Source organism: Symsagittifera roscoffensis, chromosome 2 (assembly GCF_963678635.1).
Source record: "Symsagittifera roscoffensis chromosome 2, txSymRosc1.1, whole genome shotgun sequence".
Taxonomy (NCBI): domain Eukaryota; kingdom Metazoa; phylum Xenacoelomorpha; order Acoela; family Convolutidae; genus Symsagittifera; species Symsagittifera roscoffensis.
The window spans coordinates 75,236,254-75,260,088 of record NC_087063.1 but is presented as its reverse complement, the minus strand read 5'-3'; the positions used below and the strand labels follow the sequence as shown (position 1 = coordinate 75,260,088).

At 33.1% G+C, this 23,835-nt stretch overlaps 1 protein-coding gene across 1 annotated transcript in view; it reads left to right on the top strand.

The window, feature by feature from the left end:
- The first annotated feature begins 3,603 nt into the window (after positions 1 to 3,603).
- LOC134839972 (uncharacterized) overlaps positions 3,604 to 23,835 on the top strand; it is a 24,420-nt gene continuing 4,188 nt past the window's right edge. Inside the window, exons 1-3 of the mRNA XM_063855601.1 lie at positions 3,604 to 3,816; positions 4,490 to 4,750; positions 4,880 to 5,062. Coding sequence (XP_063711671.1) covers positions 3,604 to 3,816; positions 4,490 to 4,750; positions 4,880 to 5,062 — 657 coding nt within the window. The remainder of the gene's footprint in view (positions 3,817 to 4,489; positions 4,751 to 4,879; positions 5,063 to 23,835) is intronic.

Sequence of the window (23,835 nt, the reverse complement as noted above, 5' to 3'; positions counted from 1 at the left end):
GTCAGGGCTGCACGTGAAGGAAGTGAAAGCTGAGTTGCCGGATTATTGTTCACAGTCTTGAGGCTAGCTGCTATCAGCTGGTTGTTTACAGGATTGAATTGCGATTTTGCTGTTTCTTTCAACTTACAAACTAGCTGCCTTGCTTCTACGCGACCGGGGTTCAACTCATGGCTGTGCTGATGATTGAACGAAATAATGGTTTCGCCGCAAGTTAGTAGAGTCATTGGGCATTAATCTGAACGCCATTTTGCACAACGCCAGTGAGTGGTAGATTTGGTGTCTCGCTTTTTAGTGAACTCATGTCCGTCCAATATAAGTAACGCTTCGCCTTGTTGAGTTTCACCGTAGATAAATTCAGTCATATTGGTTTTCATTGTCTTGGTGCTATGTGTGTAATGATATGTCTTTGCATTGTGTTTCATTATCAAGTTTTTCTCAATCATGACTCCATTAACAGTTTCAAAAATAATATTAAATCCCTAGAAAAGAGTCTTTTACCATTAGCACTATCTCTATCGTCTCGAGATAATTGAGGCAGTTGAAATAATTCTCTATTTAATTGCGATATAGATACATGCACCAATCTTTGGTAATCTATATCATAAATTAATTTTTAATCCTCTATGGGATATTTTAATTGACGTGGAATATATTGGTATGAGATATTTTTAATAGAATAATTTCGTATCGCATACTTTGTCCTGTCACCAAAATTTGGTTATACTTGACCGTCAATTTTAAAATCGTAAACAAGTACAATTAATTAGTAGTAATTAATACAACTTGAGAAAAGTACAAGGAAGAAACAATAAAATGAATTGATTACAGCTACAAAATTGGAACGTTAACAATACGAAGATCGCATAATCAACAACACTATTGCTGCCAGCAAAATCATGCGCATAAACCCACAAGCACAAAGGATCTCAGATGAGGACGACTCACCTTTTCAATCCCCAGCAAATGTCACAGAAAGATCAAGAACAAATAAAAATCGGGAATACAATTAAAGAAAATTACGGACGTTGCTATACCAGAATTGAGGCCCTCTCATCAAATAAGGATTCACTACAAAATCAATAATTTTAAAATAAAAAGATGCTGAACAAAATAATACGTTTCAAGATCAAAATATGAAAAGCAATATCCCTGTCATACTGATTACAACAGCACGAAATTAGGAGAGCGTCCATTTACAACTAACTCTAAACCAATTAAAAATGACAATGAATCCATAATTAAAAAGACGAAAATAGATCAGATCGAACAATTTATTGTCAATTGGTACAATAAAAGACCCTGAGTGCCCAGTAGAAGTTTGATTGAATGCATTTACAGCTAATCTAATTTTAAAACCAAGGTCAAAGTTTTTTAAATGAACTAAAACATTGACTTTGGGTACGCAGAAGAAAATCACAAATTGTTAGCACTCTAGATGGAGCAGCACAAAAGGTTTTTTTTCCGACTTTCGATACGAAAGTAACGGAATATTTGTGCTCGGGGTGGGTTTTTTTTCTTCAGACAAATTTCGACTTTTTAACTAGCCATTTTTGACGAAATTTTTTTGTTTCAATCGAAAAATATTGTTGTCTTGAGCTTAAATTTGAAAAAAAATATTTTACCTGTGATCTTTTTTCTTAAAGTTATGAGGGTTTAAAGATTGCCTTTTTGGCCAATTTGGGACAATTAACGCGCGATATATTTCGCGCTATTAACGCGTAAGCGGAGAGTTAATCCGTCGTAGAAATCGTTCCAAATTGGTTAAAAGAAGCTTATTTGCCATAATTGATTTGTTACAAAGAGCGAAATCTATATTTTGTACTATATATGGCGTGTGGGGGATGATTTTCATAAAAAATTTCAAGTTTTAGAAAAAAAAATTCATTTTGTTTTATTACATTTAATTTTTTAATGTTATTACTGCTCCATAAACCTTAAAAGGCAGTCGGAACATTCAGGGCTTCGCCCTGATACGAGCAGTCTTGTTCAGTTTTACCAACCAAAATTGGCGATTGCAAAAATTGATATCAAAATTTTCCAATCTGTGTGTGTAAAAAAAAAGAACACCAAAATGTTTTATGAAAGATTTAAAAAAAGGTTACCAAACTAAACAAAACTGCTCGTATCAAGAAAGAAGAAAAACCCACCCCGAGCTCAAATATTCCGTTACTTTCGTATTGAAAGTTGGAACAATAATTAAAGACCTTATAGAACGCAGTACGCAGAACTAATCAAAACGTTAGTTCGCAAAGTCTACTCACTCATCACACGCAATTATAAGTTGATACCTATCTTAACGAGGTAACTAACAGAACAATTATGAAGAAAGTACAATCAATAAGCGAGCATCAGACCCCGTTTGAATCGCAAATCCTGGCTTAGTTTTTAGGAAACAAGTAGAAAAGCTAGAACAAGCAGAACTGTTTTGAAACTTGGGAAAAAAATACATGAAGCTAAAAACAAAATACTGAGACAAGCTTTAAAAAGATACAACTTTAAATGTAGGCCCTATGGTACAAAATGGTGGCATTTTTGCAGATAATATTGGGACAGCATGAATAAATAAAGAGAAAAACAACTAGAGAAAAACAAACAAATCAAAACGAAAAGTATTAAATAGATCTCATAACCAGTACATCAAAACATTTATCAATAAATCAAAACACTTATAGTTTCGCAGTCAAATTAACTGCATTTTGGTTTTCCTTAAAGTTAAACAAAAAATATAGAGAAAAACTGCAATAATTTCTCAGCAAAGCTCAGTTTGCTCCAAAATTCAAAAAAATGAAGACTTGACTTTGATTATCACTCTCAAACAAACTTAATCTTGAGTACCAATTTTTGCTTCATACTAAGCTTCAAAAAAACTGTTCTCCTTCAAGTTGATCTCAAGCTGGTTCCAAGTTGTCCCCTCGGTGCTACAATTTTTTTTTCGTTAGACAAAATTAAAAATAGTTATGATAATTATAAATAGTTAGCTACAATTATAATTTATTAAATCTAATCTTCATTTTAGTTGGAAACAGCTTAATACTGAAAAAAAAACACATCAGAATATTTGGATAATTTTAGTAGTTCAATGAAAAGTAGTGATTCTGAGCGAAATGGCCCAGTCAATTCATTATTCCGGCTGACCCAAAAAAATGGAATTTTTGTACTGCTGTGGGTTTTTAGCAAATTTAGACTCTTTAGATCTTTGCCGATTTTTTTATTCTGAGCTCAAAATGAGAAGTCTTTCTCGAAATTTTTTTTTAAAAGTTTGAGCATTTTTTGAAAGCTTTACCCTTGTAAAACTTCTTTGGGCTGGATAATTTAGAGGCTTGCTTTTGTTCATCACAGAAGAGAGAATGTGCATGATTGAGTTTGATATGACTGATTTTTGATTATTTAGTTTGATTTGAACTTGAAAAAGCGACCAAAATGAAAGTGGGAGATTTAAGAAGTGACAAAATTCAAATGGTTGAAACCCAATTTCAAATTAGTGCAATAAGTTTATTGCTTTACAGCTTTTCAGATTTTTGTTTGTTTCAGCCAATTGAAAAAGGAAAAAACGAAAAGGAACGTAAATTATTTTTGTTGGGTGATGCCATTGAACATACATGTATGCATGCTCATCATTGTGAGCCAGTTGCAAATATTCGACAAGGGAACGACGACTACAAAAGTCAATTGAAAAAATCGTCAACCTCTTCAATCAAACATGTTCAAGCTGTTCAGACATCATCTATCACAAACACGAAACAAAAAACGGAGCAGATCGCAAAAACTGAGTCAAAATCTCCAAAGCCGAAACCTGCTGATGCTCTGACCAGTCTTGTGAGTTTAAAACATCTTTATACTTTTAGACAGTGCGATAGAAATCATTCATATACTATTTTGCAGTACAAAGAGTACTATTCAGAAACGTATTCGATAGAATTTCGGGATGAAGAATGCTGATTTTAGGCTCGAAAAGCGTTTTTCAGTGTGAAATGTTCGGAGTTTGCATCGGCCTCAATTTTGTAGTCAATTAAAATTAAGCTAGATCTAATGAGTCAATTGATTAGCAAATTATATCAAATTGAGCCTTTTATTTAGCCCAACAAAATTTTAAAAGAGTAAAACTCCAAAAACGTTCATATATGAATGTACTTCTGTTTGACAGCCAAATAATCTCATTTTTATTATTTAAATTTCCAATTCTTTGCTTGAAAACAAATTTTTAAAGTTTGAGCGTTTTTTGGAAGCCTTACCCTTGTAAAAGTACTTGGGCTGGATAATTGAGAGGCTTGCTTTTGTTCATCACAGAAGAGGGAATGTGAATGATTGAGTTTGATATGACTGATTTTTGATTATTTAATTTTGTTTTGAACTTGAAAAAGCGATCAAATTGAAAGTGTGAGATTTAAAAAGTGACAAAATTCAAATGGTTGAAACCCAATTTCAAATTAGTTCAATAAGTTTATTGCTTTACAGCTTTTCAAATTTTTCACTCTCTTGTTTGTTTCAGCCAATTGAAAAAGGAAAAAACGAAAGTGAACGTAAATTTTTTTTGTTGGATGATGATCATCATTGTGAGCCAGTTGCAAATATTCGACAAGGGAACGACTACTACAAAAGTCAACTGAAAAAATCGTCAACCTCTTCAATCAAACATGTTCAAGCTGTTCAGACATCATCTATTACAAACACGAAACAAAAAACGGAGCAGATCGCAAAAATTGAGTCAAAATCTCCAAAGCCGAAAACTTCTGATGCTCTGACCAGTCTTGTGAGTTAAATACATGTTTATACTTTTAGTCAGTGCGATAGAAATCATTCATATACTATTTCGCAGTACAAAGAGTACTATTCAGAAACGTATTCAACAGAATTTCCAGATAACGAGTGCTGATTTTAGGCTCGAGAGGCGTTTTCCAGTGTGAAATGTTCGGAGTTTGCATCGGCCTCAATAAGTTACGGACAATTGATTGGAGTGATGAGCAAACGAGAGAAAGAAAACAAAGGATCAACCTCAAGTCTGCCATTTAAGCAGAAAGATGTGAAATTTGCGCACCTATATTGCCTTTTCAGATCCTCGCCCGTAAGTATGGTCCTCGTCTCCTTTTCTTCATAAATATTTTTTCAAGAAACTTCAATAAATTTAGTAGTAACAGTAGTCCACGCATAGTCTTTTTACACAAAAGAATCCAAATTCACAATGAAGGTTTCTAACAATTAGTTTTTTTTTCAATTTGAGGTTTAAAAAATTGGGTACTGTGTAAAAATCCGATTTGTCAAAAATCCGAAAAACCAAAAAGTGCTGCAATTATCCACAACACAGCTCTACTCCATCCGACATTTTTCAAAAAAATAGAGCAAAGATCCGATTTCTACCGTTCGTTTAACAAATGTTATAGTGATCGACTGAAGGCGGACTGCCGCGGTCGCGCCAACGTGTTCCAAACTTGCCAACAGATGGTAGGATGGTAAATTAAAGCCGGTCGGCTAAGTTGTAATCAGATCATTTAACTACGTCTTGTTTTTGAAAATCTAGCGTCATATAGTTACATAATTATTATATAAGTTCGGATGTTTGACGACCCAATAAAATAAACATAATTTTGTCCAAAAAACATGCCATAGTTTTCCACCACTGAATTTTCCGAAATAGAGAACACCTATCCATATACAAAACCTTACATTTTTTACAGCTATGTGAAACTGTTTTTAGTCAGTCTACTTGGCATATCTCAGTACCTTGTTAAATCTAAAGTTTTAACGCCGTTCAACTTATTAGCTTCTCAATTAAGAAAGTTTTTGATTGCGCTTTTTCAGGACAACAAAACAAAAATACAACGCAAATACAAACAAGACTGCTCGTATCAGGGCGAAGCCCTGGATGTTCTGACTGCTTTTTAAGGTTTGTGGAGCAGTAATAACATAAATATCACCAACAAATTGAATGTAACAAAATGAAATGAAAAAAAAAATCTAAAATTTGAATCACCCCACACGCCAAAGTGCAAAAGAATATATTACGCTCCCTGTAACAAATCAATTATGGAAAATAAACTTCCCCGAAGTAAATTGGCTTTTGCGTTAATAGCGCAAAAAGATCGCGAGTTAATTGTCCCAAATTGGCCTAATTGGCAATCTGGAACCTGATCTAAACTACATTTTATGATTGGATAAATTAAATGTTTTACCAATGTAAAGTATTTAATATTAACCAATCATGGTCCATCTAACTAACAACCCACTTATTTGTAAGTGCTGAAGTTACTTGTAATTTCAGCACCAGAGAGATTTGAATTTAACTTAGAAATTAGTTGGACTCTCCCGAGCACTTCAGCAGCCGCAATAAACCAGTATACCCTAGATCTATTGAGCCTAGCAGAGACTAGTTAAACAACCTGAGACTAGATAGTATAAGAGTAAGATTAGGATCGGTATTAGACTAAGAAGTTGCACGAATCTATCCGGCCGAAAATAAGATAGCGTGACGAGCAGACGGTGTACCCTATCCGAAATTACTCTATGAGTTACACTTCGGTCCTAACTCATCTGGTGCGACCATAAGTCTCGAACAAGACCTTAATAGATTAGAATTAACCAAAATAGATTAGAAATTAGACAAAAACATTTACAAAAATGTTATACGACAATAATTTAATTGAAATGTCTCTCCGACTCAATAGATCAGAGCCAATATTCCGAACCATAACAGAACTACCCGGAATTGGAAGAAGACCTCGAACCAAAGACGACATACGACAAAGTAGAAACTTGCCGTATAGTTATATGATAGTTCGGCAAAAGCCAGAACAAACTTTTATATTTCGAATACTACTTGCAATGAATTTAGATTTCCATTTGCAAACATAAAACCTTGAAGTTACTCTTCAAAATCATTTCAGGCGCTAAACAAATTTATTAATATACAATAACGATTGATAAAAAGATCTAAGATCGTTTTCCTAAAACTCTGCAGTATTATACAAAAAATGTTTGAAAAATATTTATTGGAAAATAAAAATAAAAATTAGTAGCATGACAATAAATGGTTAGTAATCATAAATCATCCTGTTGTTCCAGCTTCATCATCTAAAACATAACAGCAATCATAAACCCACTAATATCATCAAAACACTAAATCTTTCCTTTACACACATTTAAAATTTTATTAAAACTTAAATTCACTTAATTTTAAAACCAGATCATCAAGGCTTATCCTTGGATCTTAAATCATTTTCTACTTAATTAAATTTCAAATTTGATCATCAAGGCTTATCCTTGGATCAAACAGAACAACTTTGTTCTCCCCCACCCACTTAATTAGTGTCTAACGACCTCAAACGTCGATTCACTACCCAACCCTTTCTAAAGACCTAAGACTAATAGAAATTTTTAAACAAAACTAATCATTCAAATTAGGATAAACAGTGAAGAACTTCGGTTATTCATCCTTCACTTGACCCCCCCTCTTACCAGACCCAGGATAAATCTTAGACTTAGTAAGTTTAAAATAGTATCTAACGAACTACTCGCGTTCTAATTATACCTGAACCTTGTGGATCGATTTACTATTCTCCAACCCTTGAACACAATCACTACCCCTAAGTAAGATTAAGTAAGTTAACACCTTAACTTATACTAGCCACGAGAAAGTAAAAAATCATTCTTCGGAATCGATATACTTTTCTCTCCAACCCTGAACAAACAGACCCAGGTTAAGCTAACCAAAAAATCGTAAGAACTAACAGTTTAGGAAAATAGAAATCATTTAACAACCCTTTGCATCCGTCATTCTAAACCTTATGTCATTTAAAAACCTAGGAAATAAACAAACAATCGTTTTACACAATTGTGAAATAGATAACAAAAAATACGACCTTGTAATCACACCTCATACACAAACAGTTGGATACATTCGAACAAAACGACAAACACTAAAAAGAAAAATAATAACGAAACAAAGACAAATAACACGAAAAAGATTTTCAAAAAATCGAAACGCATTTTCAGAATCAGAAACCAACAGTTTAGACGAACTTTACAAACTAAAAGAATCAATAGATAAAAATTGCCCAATTCACGATCAATTATATTTCTCTGACTCAGAAACAACTTCAAATTCATCACAAAGAGGAAAAAGAAGAATAAAAAAGCAGTACAAACACAAACCAGTACATTTATACAATTGGAATCAACCAATTCGACACATTAATAATTACATATTAACAGTAATCGAACGAAAAAATGAGTTCAACGCACACCCCAGGTGAAGAAACTCCAGATGATGATGAAATCTTTCCTTTTATAGTAGACGCAGATACTGATAGAGGACAACACATATTTTGTCAAAATTTACTCGTAAATTTATTTGAACCCGGAATCAGTCCATGTAAAACAGAGTTCCCCGATGTAAAAATCAAAAGACAAATCATAGATCACTATCTAAAAGATATATGCAACATAACACAACAGTATGGAATCTACTCCATAGAATTCACCTCACCAAACCATAATAATAGAAAATATACAATTCAAACAGACGATCTTGATTTAGAATTTTCAAAAGTTTTTTCAGAATATATAAAAAGCATCCAATACCATAACTCACAAAGAGCAAACTCCATATTCACCAATGAAGTTTTCGCAATAATATATAGTTATATTTCGATATTAGAAAACGAAATCCCAATAATAAATGTCTCACCGACAGAAACATCTAAACATTTAAGAGTACGACATGAAATCACACTACTCTCTAGTTATTTAAACATCATTAAAGAAAATTTCACGAAAGACGACGTTTCACAACATACAAAACACGATCTACAAAAAATTTTGGCATGGTTCATAATAGATTATTTCACACACAATATTGATTTAATTGCACAAGCACGAAAAAATTTTAGACCCCAAAATTCGAACGATGATACCGCTATCACAGAACAATCAGATTATGTTTGGGACCCCGAATGGTCTCATCCCGCATTTATAAGCTTTCCACAATCAATCTCAAGTCAAGCAATAGGTACAATATCTTACATAAGAGATTATGTAAGAGTAATACCATTAACAATTGATGCAACACCATTAAACTATAATACATTTTTACCCGATACACAAAATAATAGTTTAAACTCTACAGTTATACACAATGAAAACCTCAATGGAACTAGGAATCTTACTCAACAAGATATCCAGACACCATCACACTTCATAAATGAAGAAATTGTACACACAACAACTACACAACAAAGTATTTCACCAATACGCCCAAATTTAACAACACCAAGAAATACAAATCCTTCACAAACACAGGTAACCTTACAATCAACCGTTAAACCTTCGGTTGCCCCTAAATATTCACATATGGATTACCAAACATACAGACCCATGACAATACCACCAAAAACACGCAAAACATTCACTAGAAACAACTTTGCAGACCATAATTATAATTATACACATCCATCAAAAACATATAATCAACCACAAAGAAATTTTAACCAATATACAAGATCTCGAAATTGGGATAACCCAATGGCCCAACCTAATTCAACAAATTTCCAAACAAATCCTCCACGGGATCACAGTGAAAATTACCCATTTTTTCAACAAAATAAAAATAAAAAACAGACATCTTATCAAATGGATTATTTATCCTCAGATGATGATTTCTTACAACCAGATATATTTGCACAAAATACTCAAGAATATCGTAGACAAGGAATACAGAGAACACGTACAAATCATAGAAATTTTTCTCCACAACCAATAGATGCACAAAATCAACAACCAATTCAACAACAAAATCCAATTAATACACAATCTTTTCAACCAATTCAACAACAAAATCCAATGACTGCACACTCGTATCAACCATCACAAATGCAAAATGAAATACCACTCCCATATTATCTCCAACAACATGAGATAACAAGAAACCAACTTTCAAATTTTTCTCAAATGCCAAATGCAGCAGAATCATTACAAATGACAATGAATCCATACCTTATGGGTGGATCATCAATAACATCAAACAAACCTTTAATGGTTTTCACAGGAACAGACCCTGAATATTCTGTAGAAGATTATTTAAATGCAGTAACAGCAAACCTGATTTTAAATATTGGACCTGAACCAATAAATACGCCACTACATCAAAATTGGATACATCGACGCACAGCGTTAATACAAACAACCTTAGATGGCGCAGCCCAAAAATGGTTTTCAGTACTACCTCTAGAAATAAAATCAAACTGGAAAAGATTTACACAAGAATTTTCAAAAATGTTTGACTCCGAAAGAAACAAACAACAACAAAGAGTTTTATGTAATGAAATTCGCAGATTACCAAACGAAACCATCAAGCAAATAGCAGTACGAATCGAAACACTAGTTCGAAAAGCATATTCATTAAATACACATGACTATAAAAACACAAAGATGACAGAAATCTTAATGATGACCTTAACACCACAATTAAGGAAAATAGCAATAAAAAAGAGAGCATCACATCCTTCTTCAATTCGAGAACCCGATTTAGATTTTCGAAAACTAGTAGACAAATTAGAACAAGCAGAAATCACGATGAAACTAGAAGAAACGGAAAATCTGAAATTACAATACGTTAACAGAATTGAAACGACTCCCACTAATATTAATAATATACAGGAATCAGAGACAGACCTCGTTGAAAAAATCACTGAAATACTCAATATCTACGAAAAGAACCCAAACTTTAAAGGCAAACCATCTTTCAAAAAATGGTGTAATTATTGCCGACGATACGGACATAGTATTTCCGAATGTAGACAAAAACAGCAAGATAATCAAAATAAACCTCAAAAATATAAAGAACCAAATAAATCATTCTATCAATACATGAAAAAAGATCAAAATCTACCGAACAAAACAGTCCACAGCAACAACAGTTCAGGAAAACCACTCCCGAACAATACAAATTATACAAGAAATCAATCACCATATAACTCAAGTTATAGAGGAAGATCACCAGAACGAAGAAATACGTATAATTCATCACAAAATCACTACAATAGACCAAATAGTCGAAATAACTACTCCAGATCAAATTCAAACACACAACGATTTGTTTCTAGATCTAATTCCCAATCAAGAAATAACCACTATCCAAACAACCAATCACGAAATTCATCATACAATAGGAATAGAAACTACTCCTATAATCGAAATAGAAGTTATTCAAACAACCGAAACCAGAATTACCCGAACAATCGATAAAGGAATAACTCATATAATAGATCGAACTATAACAGACCAAACAATAATTACCAAAACAGATCGCGAAATAATTCACAAAATCGACACCCAAGTTATAATAATCGTTATAGAAATTATTCCCAATCACCACACCGGAATAATAATAACTATAATAATTCTAATAATCGCCACAGAAGTAGTACACCTAAACATCAAAGACAAATCAATCAAGTACAATCTAACCCAGAAACAACATCAGACCCTCCAGGTATTGATGACACAGTAACTGATAAGTTACAACTCAATCAAATAAACTGTACATCATCAGATTCAGAAAGTGATACTGAAAACACTCTTTCTATCAATATGATAAAAGTCGAAAATGACTATGAATCTGTCATATATGAACAACCCTTTTCATCACACATATATGAAAATCAATCAGAATTTCTTCAAAATTATTACACTACACCCATAAATTCCACACCAACGACGCAAGAAACAAACGAGATTAACACTACAGATCAAACCAATAAAAATACCAAAACAAAATGCTTGAATACAAACCACATATATCAAAATATACAAAAAGAACAACCCAAAGAAAAAATTTGGACAATACCATTTCTCTTAGAAAGCCCAAGAAATAAAGAATTTCAACCACCAGACCTTGAAATAGATTTTTTAATTGATTCAGGAGCAGAATCAAACATAATAAACATCCCCACATGGAATGAAATAAAAACTTTACACCCAAAGTTAATACCTCTTGAAACCTCCAGTAAGTTAGCAACAGCACAAGGATCAACATTGATAAACTACGGAAAAATCCAATTATTTCTCCTCCCCACCAGAACAATGGAACAAAGCAAAATTTTAAATAAGCCATTTAAACAAATATTCCATATCACTGACATTAAATATAATATCATTGGAATACCATTTATTTCGAAGTATATACCAACAATTAACATACTAAATAGTAAAATATTAATCAAAGATAAATATACAAAAACAAAAGAAACATCCTTAACATTTTTTCAAAGATTAAATAAACAACCACCATTCTTTTCAAAATTCTACCCGATATTTAACAAACAAAGAAAACACCTAAAACCACTATCAGGAAATATCTATAATTTTTCAATCAAACAAGTTCACCAATATGATAAAGAACAAAACAAACAAAAATTTTATATGTCAGAATTTGAAATCAAACCTATTCATAAATTTTTCAAAATCACAATCTCATCCATAAAATATTTGAAAAATTCGAATTCCGATATCATTTCTTTACATGTCTATAACAACACACCTTACCAAGTAACATTACCTTTAGGACTTTTAGGATACTGCGAAACCAACGCTACAATATCACCAATACACGAAAAAGCCTATCGCGTAAATAATATACTCCAATTACTAGATATTTGCCAATCTACAATTCTTAATGAAGAATTATCTATAAATAATATAATAAGTAACGAAAACAGAAATACGGATTATTTCACAAAAACTCCATATTTCAAACCTACATTCAACATAGGTAACTACACAGAGGACCAACAGAAATTTTTAACAATGTTTAATTTCCAACATTCACAAATAACACAAGACGAATTCGAAAAATTAGCCAAACAGCTAATTAAATATTCATCAGTCTATGCAACATCAAAATTCGATGTTGGCAAAATCAGTTCATCACTACATCTCCCGTTAAAACCAGACGCAGTTTTCAAAAAACAGAGAGCAAGTAAAGTACCAATTCACTTACATGATAAAGTGAACAGATTACTCGATATTTTAGAACAATACAACATTATATCACCAGTAAACAAAGAAGAACAACCAAAAGGCAACACATTCATCAACCCTGTTATCATTCTAGCTAAAGGAGAATCATTAAAAATCGTTCTCGACGCTAGATACCTCAATTCACTCATAGATGAATCAAAATGTAATTGGCCCATTGAACCAATACAAGTTATTTTAACAAAAATAAACGGCAAATACTTTACAACCGCCGATATGAATAGTGCATACAATCAAATGCCACTAGATGAACAATCACGACGTTTAACACAATTTGTTATAGGAAACCAACAATATGAATTCAACCGCTTATTCTATGGAATATCCATAGGACCAGCAGCATTTTCAGCTTTTATGAGCAAAATTTTTAGACCACTAATACTCAAGAAAAACGCAATCACCTATTTAGACGATGTTTTTATGCAATCACAAACAAAAGACGAGATGTTCAATGTTTTAGAAAAATATCACCAAATACTTCAGAACGAAAATCTGAAGGCCGCCCCCGATAAATCACACTTCTTTTTGACAAGAGTTAAATTCTTAGGACATAATATAGAAAGAAAAACAATCACTCCATTGAAATCACGCATTGACGCTATTCAAAAACTTCAACCACCAACAAATAAAAAGAAAATCCAAGAATTTCTTGGAATGTTAAACTTTTTAAGTAAATATGTTTATAAAATGCAATTATATCTACGACCATTTTATAACATCCTTAGACAACAAAATAATTTTGAATGGAACACAGAACATCAAACACGATTTGAAGAAATAAAGAAACTTTTAACTGAACAAATTTCAAACACAATTCCAGATTCAAATCAACCATTTTATGCAATGTGCGATGCTTCGAACTTTGGCATCGGTGCAGCACTATTACAATCACATAATGGTACAAATAAAATGAACCTCATATCAGCAAATTCTCGATTATTCACTCAAGCAGACCTACGACTCTCAACTCTAATGCGAGAATGTACAGCCATAATATATACACTGACAGAATATGAATTTCTGATACTTGGATCAAAACATCCAACAGTTCTATTCACAGACCATAAACCAATCATCTTTCTCTTTACACAAAAATCTAACCCAAACCACCGAGTTTATAGATTTCAACTAATTCTAATGAAATTTCCAAACTTACATATAGTTTGGACTGCAGGAAAAAATCTTGCATTACCAGACACCTTAAGTCGAAATACACCACCTGAATTACTTACACGAAAAACAACAGTTGAAATACCCAAAAACATAAAATTCTACCTTGCAGAAAACGAAACATCACCCCGATTGGAATGCAAATATGCAGTAAAAACTGATATTGAACAATCACAAATAAATAGTTTACAACATTTCCCACTTTATTTAGATTGTCAAAATAATCATTATGAAGTTGATTTACTTGGAACATCAACTTTTAAACCAATCCCATATTCTCAATGGATAAAAAATAACACTCAACAAAAACGAACAAAACAACACCCGCCTAAGAAAGACCATTTTCCACTAATTGAAAAAGAAGATTTAACTGATAAAATAAATTTATCAGGACCACAAACAAATGATTCAAAGTACACAATAAATCAAGTTTTTGACCTTCACGACCCACTTGACACAATACCCTTATCTAAATTAGAAATCGAAAACATTTTTCTCCCCCCAACAGAAACACTTACAATTTCAACACTGAAACAATATCAAAACCTTGACCCAGTAATTCGACAACTGAAATCATGGCACAAATATAAAACTAAACCTATCAAAGCAGATTCAACCATTCTAGGAAACAAAACACTCCTCCGATATTTTCGAAAATTCAATAATACAACAATTAACGAAAATACAGACCTTTTAGAGTATAACCTGAATGAATCTACAGTTCCATGTCTCCCTATAAGTATGATTCTTATAGCTTTTAATATTTCACATACACAAAATATTAAAGGACACTCTGGATCAGAAAAAACATATTCAAACTTTATACAAAATTTTTACTTCCCAAATGCACCAATTTGGATAAAAGTACTATGCAATGACTGTATAGTATGTCAACTAAATAAACCTTACCCAAATCAAAAACAAATAGCACAAAAACAAGATTTTAAAGGACAAAGTTTGTACTTTAATCATCGTATCTCATTTGATACTAAAGGACCAATTTCACCCTCATCAGAAGGAAACTCCTACATTATGGTAATTGTTGACGCATTTACACATTATGTAGCACTTAACCCAGTACCACATTGTAACGCTTATTACGCTTACACAACACTCTATGAACACTGGATAGCAAAATTCGGACTACCAGAAATTTTAGTTACAGACAACGGTACAGAATTCATAAATAATGAAATTATCACACTATGTCATTTATATAACATTAAACACAAACCACGTACATCTCATGCACCTTGGACAAACGGCTTAGTCGAAGGTATGAACCGTTCATTACAAGAATATCTTAGATGTATCATCAACGGAAATGATACAAAATATACCGAATGGTCAGCAGATGTAAAATTATTTCCCTTAGCATATAATTCACAAATTACGACAACTTTAGGAATGTCACCATACGAAATGGTTTTTAACCAAAAGCCACGCAAACCAATAATGTTTACAGCAAATTCTCATAAAAACGCACAAGGTTATTGTCAACCAAATAAAGACTCAATTTGTTATAACCTACCTTTACATACACACGATGAAGATCATTTTCATCACCCACAAATTCTTAAACTAGCCTCCGGTACACACACCGAATGGATTCTAAATAGAGATAAAAAACACAATGAAATTTATCAAAAAATAACAAAAAAGTTATTACAAAGACAAAACATTAATGAACAAATCAATTCACGTTTTACACCAGCCTCCGAATTAAAAATTGGAACATTTGTTTTAATACCTAATTTTAATACACAAAAAGGAATTTCTAAAAAATTACAACCCCTTCGAAAAGGACCATACCAAATAATTGCAAAACCCACTGATGTCACATATAAAATTACCGACTCAAACACAAAAGAAATCGTTCAACATCGAAACAACCTATTACCTTATTACCCAAAAGAATACGCACTCCGCGAATTAACTCAATTATATTCTTTCACAGGATTAAAAATCATTCAAAATGAACCACATCTGAAAAACACAGAACAAAATGATAACCCCACCGAAAATCAAAACACAAAACCAACCGCCACCAAAAACAATACACAAAACCATAAAGAATCTCCAAAACAAAGAAAAAATAGAAAAATGACAGAACAAATAATACCCCAAGAAGAAATAGACAAATCTGAACATAGAAAAACAACAAGACTCCGAAATCAACCACGTAAAAACTACAAAATGTTCATCCCCCAATCTAAAATATTAAAGAAAGTAGAATTTAAAAAGTAATTTTAAGATTTCATACTTCACAATCTTGAAACCTCCGTAACATTTTTCATTTCAATTTTTCAAAATAACATGCTCACAAGTACGCAATAATTCTAGTTCAAAATAGACCAATAGGATTCATCCAATCCGCCACTTTCTCTAACTCAAACTAAGATCAATTAGACGAATAATCTAGAACTCCAGGCACATCTCTAACTATAACTTTACAACCTCCAGGTCAAAAATAAGCAAATCACTCCAACTTGACAAATAAAATAAATATCACCATAATACCGTACCCCTCCCTTATCTAATAACCCAAAGATCAACAATATTTCCCCAACTCAGACCACGAATACCCCCAAAACAAATTTGATAACTTAGCCTAAAGTAACAAAATGAAGATTTTAATTAGCCTAAAGTATAAAAATCTCACCATACCCCGGATCATTTGACAAACAAAAATAAAGAAAAAGACGACCTCCCAGTCACCATGAAAATTGCCCCCAACAATTTTTTACAAAACTCAACCCACTTGTCAAAAAACCAACAAATAATTCGACCACACTAGAAAATCGCCTCAAACAGCAAAAAATATTCGACCAAGAGATCATTTCTTAAATGCTCTTCTCTCAAACAGTTGCTCAAATACTTATAAATTTTAAACATTTTTTTTCAATACTTGAAGCCTTTATAATATTTCTTTTTGATATACTTGAATCTTTTCTAATAATCCTAATCATTTTTTGTAACATTTTTTTAATTTTCTACACTCTACTCGAACTATTCCTCCAACTTTCCAAAACCCTTGAATATATCCACAGGTACGATTTTAACAACTTGTCTAAATGATACGAACAATTTTCAGTAGAACCGATATTTTTTTATTGTTTGTAATTTTCATAACATTTTTTTCATCCCTCATTTTGACCATCTGTAAATGTATAAAGAAAGCAATCCTCACATTTGCCCTAGCAACAGTCCTTCTAATTCTTTTTTGGAAGAATATTATAATAAACACAAAATTTCTCACTAAAGTAATAATTCAAAAAACCATCAAAAATTGCTACCCAACAGTCACAGAATCAGTCTTCACCGACATCATCCCAAGATAACCAAACACCACCTTCAACTACTCAAAATCCTCAAACGTCTACACGAATTTCTTTTCAAGACAATCCATACACTTTTGAAGAACGACATACTCGTTTATCAGAACCACTAGAACCAGTTCAACGACAAGCACCTTTAAGCGAACCAACATATAACCTATACCCAACACTACCACAAGAACTAAGTAGAATAAGAAATTCTAGTCAAAACCAAAATACAGTCGAAATAAATAGACAAATTATACATCCTCGACGAAACAGAAATTTTCAAACTCCCCGAGTTCATTTTGATATACCTCAATCCCCATCACAAAACACTCCAGAAAACCCCATTGGTATATTACCAGAAACCCCTACGCTTCTTTCACAACGTAGCACCTCAAGCCTACCATCAGATTACTTAGGTTCAACACCAACATCTGAGCAAATACGTGAAAATCCCTTTAACCCCCCAAACCAGGCATCGCGACTACCATATTGGACTACACATTCATTTACACAAGGTGAACCAAATTTAGTCAATGACCCCATAGATATTTCTACGGATACAACAACATCCTCATCACTACCAGAAACATTATCACTACCATCAACACCATCAATAAGCCAGTTTTCACCACCACCCTTTAACTTAAACTTTCCAATTAATCTCGACGCCAGATATCGAGAACAATCATCAATAAATATTCCTTTAAGACTAGATTGGAATACATTCACAGCACCTCCACCACTATTTGGACAACATCAAGAAAGTAACCGCCTTCATAACTGGGCACTTAATAGATTACAATATCGCCAAGATATTCACAACGATATCCGTGATCACAATATTCAAATACTCCAACAAAACAGTTTACAATTAAAGTTTGAAATCACAGTTAAGTTAAATAATATTACCCAACATCCCTACCCATTAAATCCACCTAACATAACAGCTCAATCACTACCACCACCGTTTATAACTACTGAAGTAATATACAAATACGACGGATATACCAAAAACACAATTGGCTACATTACATTTTATAATCCATACTCAGGATTATCATACACATGTATATTCTAAAATTATTAATTTTTCTCCAACTCCCTTTTCTAGTAATCTCAAATCAAAACATAAACCCTTCTCCTCGTACAGGACCACAAGATTTACTAGTAACACATTACGATTGTGAAGAAAATGAACAAAAAACACTACATAAATATGCAATAAATCAAGTATCACAATGTGAAACAGAACCACAAGCTATAGAAACCACAGATGTAATAGCAACACTCTATTCAAAAGCCCGAGCAACAACAGTTACAGGTTATAAATTCACAGCAACATTTTCCGAAAAGAAAGTACATTGTTCACAAGTCTCGAACGGAAACAAAAACCGACTTGACCATGAATCATTCTATCAAAGTAATATAGAACGTCTTTTACATCTCAATCCCGACGATTGTAAAAATGAATTACTAAGACTAAACATCACACAAAATAAAAACTCCCAAAGAAAATTAGTTAATTTTCAAGTTTTTTCAGACTCTGTACATCAATCACAACTTGAAAGACACCAAGGACATATAAAACTAGACGAAAAATACCCGTATAACGGCGCACACGGACGATTAACCTATGACCTACACGATAAACATTGGATACCACACATTGGTATAAATGACCCATCAAACTGCAAAGCAGACACAAAAAATAAAGGATACCAAGAAATAATGTTTTTCGATTGGAAAATACAACTCGAAAAAATACAACTAACACGAGATTTATCAGATAATACAATGATCTATCAAGGAATCCGATTACCTTGTAAAAATGATCAAGGTTATTGCGACCCTACAACGAGAACACAAGCAACAATTGTTTGGTTCCCCGAAGATACATGTACAACATTTCAAGTAGCAAAAATACACGCTCGTATGATAAAATTTCACGAAAAATATTTTATACAATCAATTCCATATGAACAAGTCCATCCATCACGAAAACTAAGTTCTAATTTTAGAAACATAGACAATATAGAAAACAAATTGACACGTTTTCAAATATATCAAGAAACAGAACTTGCATGTAAATACAGGAATCCACTTCACAGAACACAATACTCTGAAATATTAGTTGAATACGAAAAAGGATTCGACATGACCACTGGAAAAATAAAAATCGACCCATATGCCACAGGTCATCCTTTAAACGAAGGAACATCCTATATACCAGTTAATTTTGAAAAAAGCAACGGACAACCTGGTGGACATCTAAAACCCCATGACACCAGAAGCACACGCTTACAAGAATTATCACTAATGAATACTACATATTTCGGTAATATCCACTATGATATTCATTTAGATATGAAACTAGATTATACAATTAGCCGAATTTTTCAAGAAATGTCACTCTCCGAATTAGAAACACTACACCAATTATGCGAATTAGAACGAACACAAATATTACAATCACTTGCACTAGCAGTATTAAAAATACCCTATGCAGGATACTTATTATCTGGAAATAGATCAAATTTTTTAGACTATGAAGGAAACATCTTATGGTTTTATACTTGTACTAAAAAAGTATCACCACTATACGTTTTTGAAGATAAACGATGTTATAAAAGAATCCCTATCTTTTATAAGAATAAAGTACATTTCGTGGATACACTTTCACGAAGAACCTATTTCTGGGATACCGCAGTCCCATGTGGATCAGAAAACAGCCACAATGTAGTACAACTAAACCCTGATGAAAATAAATATTATCTTCTCACACCATATCCCACATTAATGCAATCACTCAAAAAATTTTCACCAGAAAGCATTCGCGCTATTGCTCGAAACCCAAATATAGACTTACAATCAATAGGAATCTATTCAAAATCAGATATTCAACATCACATTAGAACACAACAATTCCAAGAATTATTAACACAAATGGACACTATACAAAGACAATCAATAGACCAAAATTTACGCAAACTTGCAGAAACCGCAGGATTTGCCGATATCTACACGCAAGACTATAGCGGATATTTTAAGGACATTAAAGATTACATATATCTAAACGGTGAAAAATACCGTCCCCAAGATATATCACCAATTAACATTTTTAGCTTTGTTACACTCAAAAATGAGATCCTCGATTTTCTAGGATGGCCCTACTACATCTTAGAAAAATTGACTATTTTATACGCAATGTTTAACTTTATTGGATTTCTTTTCTCACTTTTAAAAGGAATCTACAACACATGTGCTATACACACACAAGTAAACAGACAAGCAAGTGTAGCACGCATACTATTTGCAGGATTTTTTGGAATCTTTTCTACATCTATAAACAAAATTCTTTTAGACGCACAAATAAAAGAATATAACACAAAAATAACAACACGACAAAATACATACGACGAAGAACATAACAATGTAGACATAACGCCAACGGCACCACAATTACCAGCCCTACCAAATAACCATCCACAATCCCTAGTCCCACGAAATTTTCGAAACTTAGCCATCACACATAATCCAAATTTTCGACTCACCACATCACAAAGTCCCATTCAACATATAATGACACACCAGTCACAAGATGATAATACTTATGAACAAATTATTGAACAACCCCATACCACCGCTTTTCAGTCTCAAAATAATCATTTTTTTAGCCCACGATGAGCCGCCAACTTGGATCACTACACCGATCAAATTCCCACCCAACCAATCTTACCTCTCCAATCCCAATAATACCACTTTTTGCTTTTCCGCCACCCGATTTTCCATCTAGTAATGTAACATCAGGCATGAATTTCGACACTAATTCACACATCTCAGTATTATACTCCATCTCACAGCTAAATAACCCGAATATTGAAACCCCCGATGAATTCGCCGACTCAGAACCATCCCCATCCAATAATTTTCATAACTCTTCTAATTTTTCTCAACCCCCTTTTCAACCCATATTATCCAATAACCCTGACCCAATTACTCCCACACCCTCTTATGCTTCCCAAGTTACCCCAACCTATTCCTCATACCATTCTGACCAATCATCTCATTCTCCAGACACCCCCCGAATCTCCCCAGAGCTAGATAATTTTATTACCCTTCAACAACAACCCTACCACCTTAATACCCCAACCATAAACCAAATCTCCTCCACAATAAATTCATCCAACCCCCCTACCCCTACACCCTCTTCAACTTATACTGAATTATTAGCACCATCATCCACATCAACTGAATCTTCACTCAACACTAATAGAGCTTACCGCACTTTTAAAAGAAAGTTCCCCAACCATCCTTTCCCAGCAAAACCAGGAACAGCCCGTGAATACATCAACCACCCCAAGCATACTAACACAAAAGAATTTTTAGCCATCACCTTACCCTCATTCCCACAATACACCTTAAACACCCCCCACGACACTAACGAAACACGCAACTTCGTAGATGAATACGTTTTAATGCCTACTCTCTCTTGGACCTCATATTATCATTTCACGAACCCTCTTTGCTTACCTTTATCTAACACTCACATCGATATAGAGCGAAATACGGACATGCTATATCGACTCACTACACCACTAACACCTAGACAATTTACTTACGTTGGATATAAAAAATCACTAAAAACACACACTGCACCTAGAGCTAACGAATATACACTCGAATACTATGATCACAACATCATCAGAGCTAACCAAGATCAATTCTTAGACGACGATCGCTTCGCTAATCCACAAATTACCGAGAAATTTTTCATCAAGACACCATATACATTCACACTAAACATCTTCGACCGAAAGTTTGATCACATTATTTCAGAAGCACTAACAGACACACAAGCATACGAAAGTTTTAAAGAACGCTTCCAAATATTTTCACTAACCTTTCATTTCCTTGCACCACACGAAAGAGATTTACACTGCTCACACGATATTATGTTACGCACTAAACAAACCCACACATATAGTTATTATCGCTTCATCCAAAATCACTTTGACCTACACACACCCTCTAGACAACCACACCATCGTTTTCAATTCATTAATTCCAAATACACTTCACCATTTTTCCTAAATTTCACATATTGTATTAAAGACACTAACCTCCATGGTATTCTTCGTAATTATGACCCCATAACCCAAATGTACATCTTCTGTCCCATCACCAAGACCTTCAACGCCGAAGAATCCCGACCCTTCCTTATCCCGCACGAGTTTGTACAACCCATAGAAATCCCAATTTTAGAATTCATCCACAACACTAAATTCAATCACAAATTATATAACTTAATCCAAAACACACCTTATGAGTTTGCAGTTGGCACTGAAGAACTAACCACTATCAAGGCACTTCAATTGCTTTGGCCACTGCTTCAAACTAAAAATATCATCCGCATCTTAGCTAAACTACTAACAACTTCAGAACTAATTCACGACATCTTCCCCCACGGTTTTTTCCCCGACGACTAACAGGTAAGTATGAATTAAATGAATATTACTAACTAATTAAAATATTAAAAAACTCACCATACTTTATTCATGTTTTCTTTAGATTTTTAGCCTTCATCCGACGATCACCTACAAAAACCACAAAAGACAAATAAAAATCGCAAATTTCATCAAACAGATTTCAAAAATTCTATTAATCTCTTACACTTATAAATTTATAAATTTAATACCAATGCAGTAAATTCATTTCTAAAATTTTCCCCCACAAGCAGTAAATCTAATTATGATGAAAATTTGTATCTTAATATTCCCCCATGACTAGCAGTAAATTTCTAAATTCTATGTAGTACATTAAATAAATGCAAATGCAGTACTAACCTTTTGATATTTTCATTCATTCGCACAGAAATTCTATCCACACTCGCACAGCTCGCCCACGAAGAATTGTTTAAAATAATGAATTTCAGTTTCAAGTTTTCACACTCAACAACTCTAACATATAATAACATGTTTCAAACTTTCCTTTAACCCGGTTGGAAAGGAATCATATACTAAACAAAACTAACCAACGCAGCTTACTAAATACCACAAATCATAGAATAACAGCATGACTTAGAAAAAGAAACCAACGGTACCCAAACCGGATTAACCCAGTTTAAAACTGGATAATTTATTCTTTTGAAGACTATTATAAAGTCTAAGAAAGAAATAATAAAACACAAAAAAGTCGAAAGACAAACCCATACCACAAACAATTTGATTTTTGAAAAAAGGACACAACCAACAAAACATAAGTAAGACCACAACAAACTCAACATAAAACGTTGTCACATAACAGGACCCCTCAC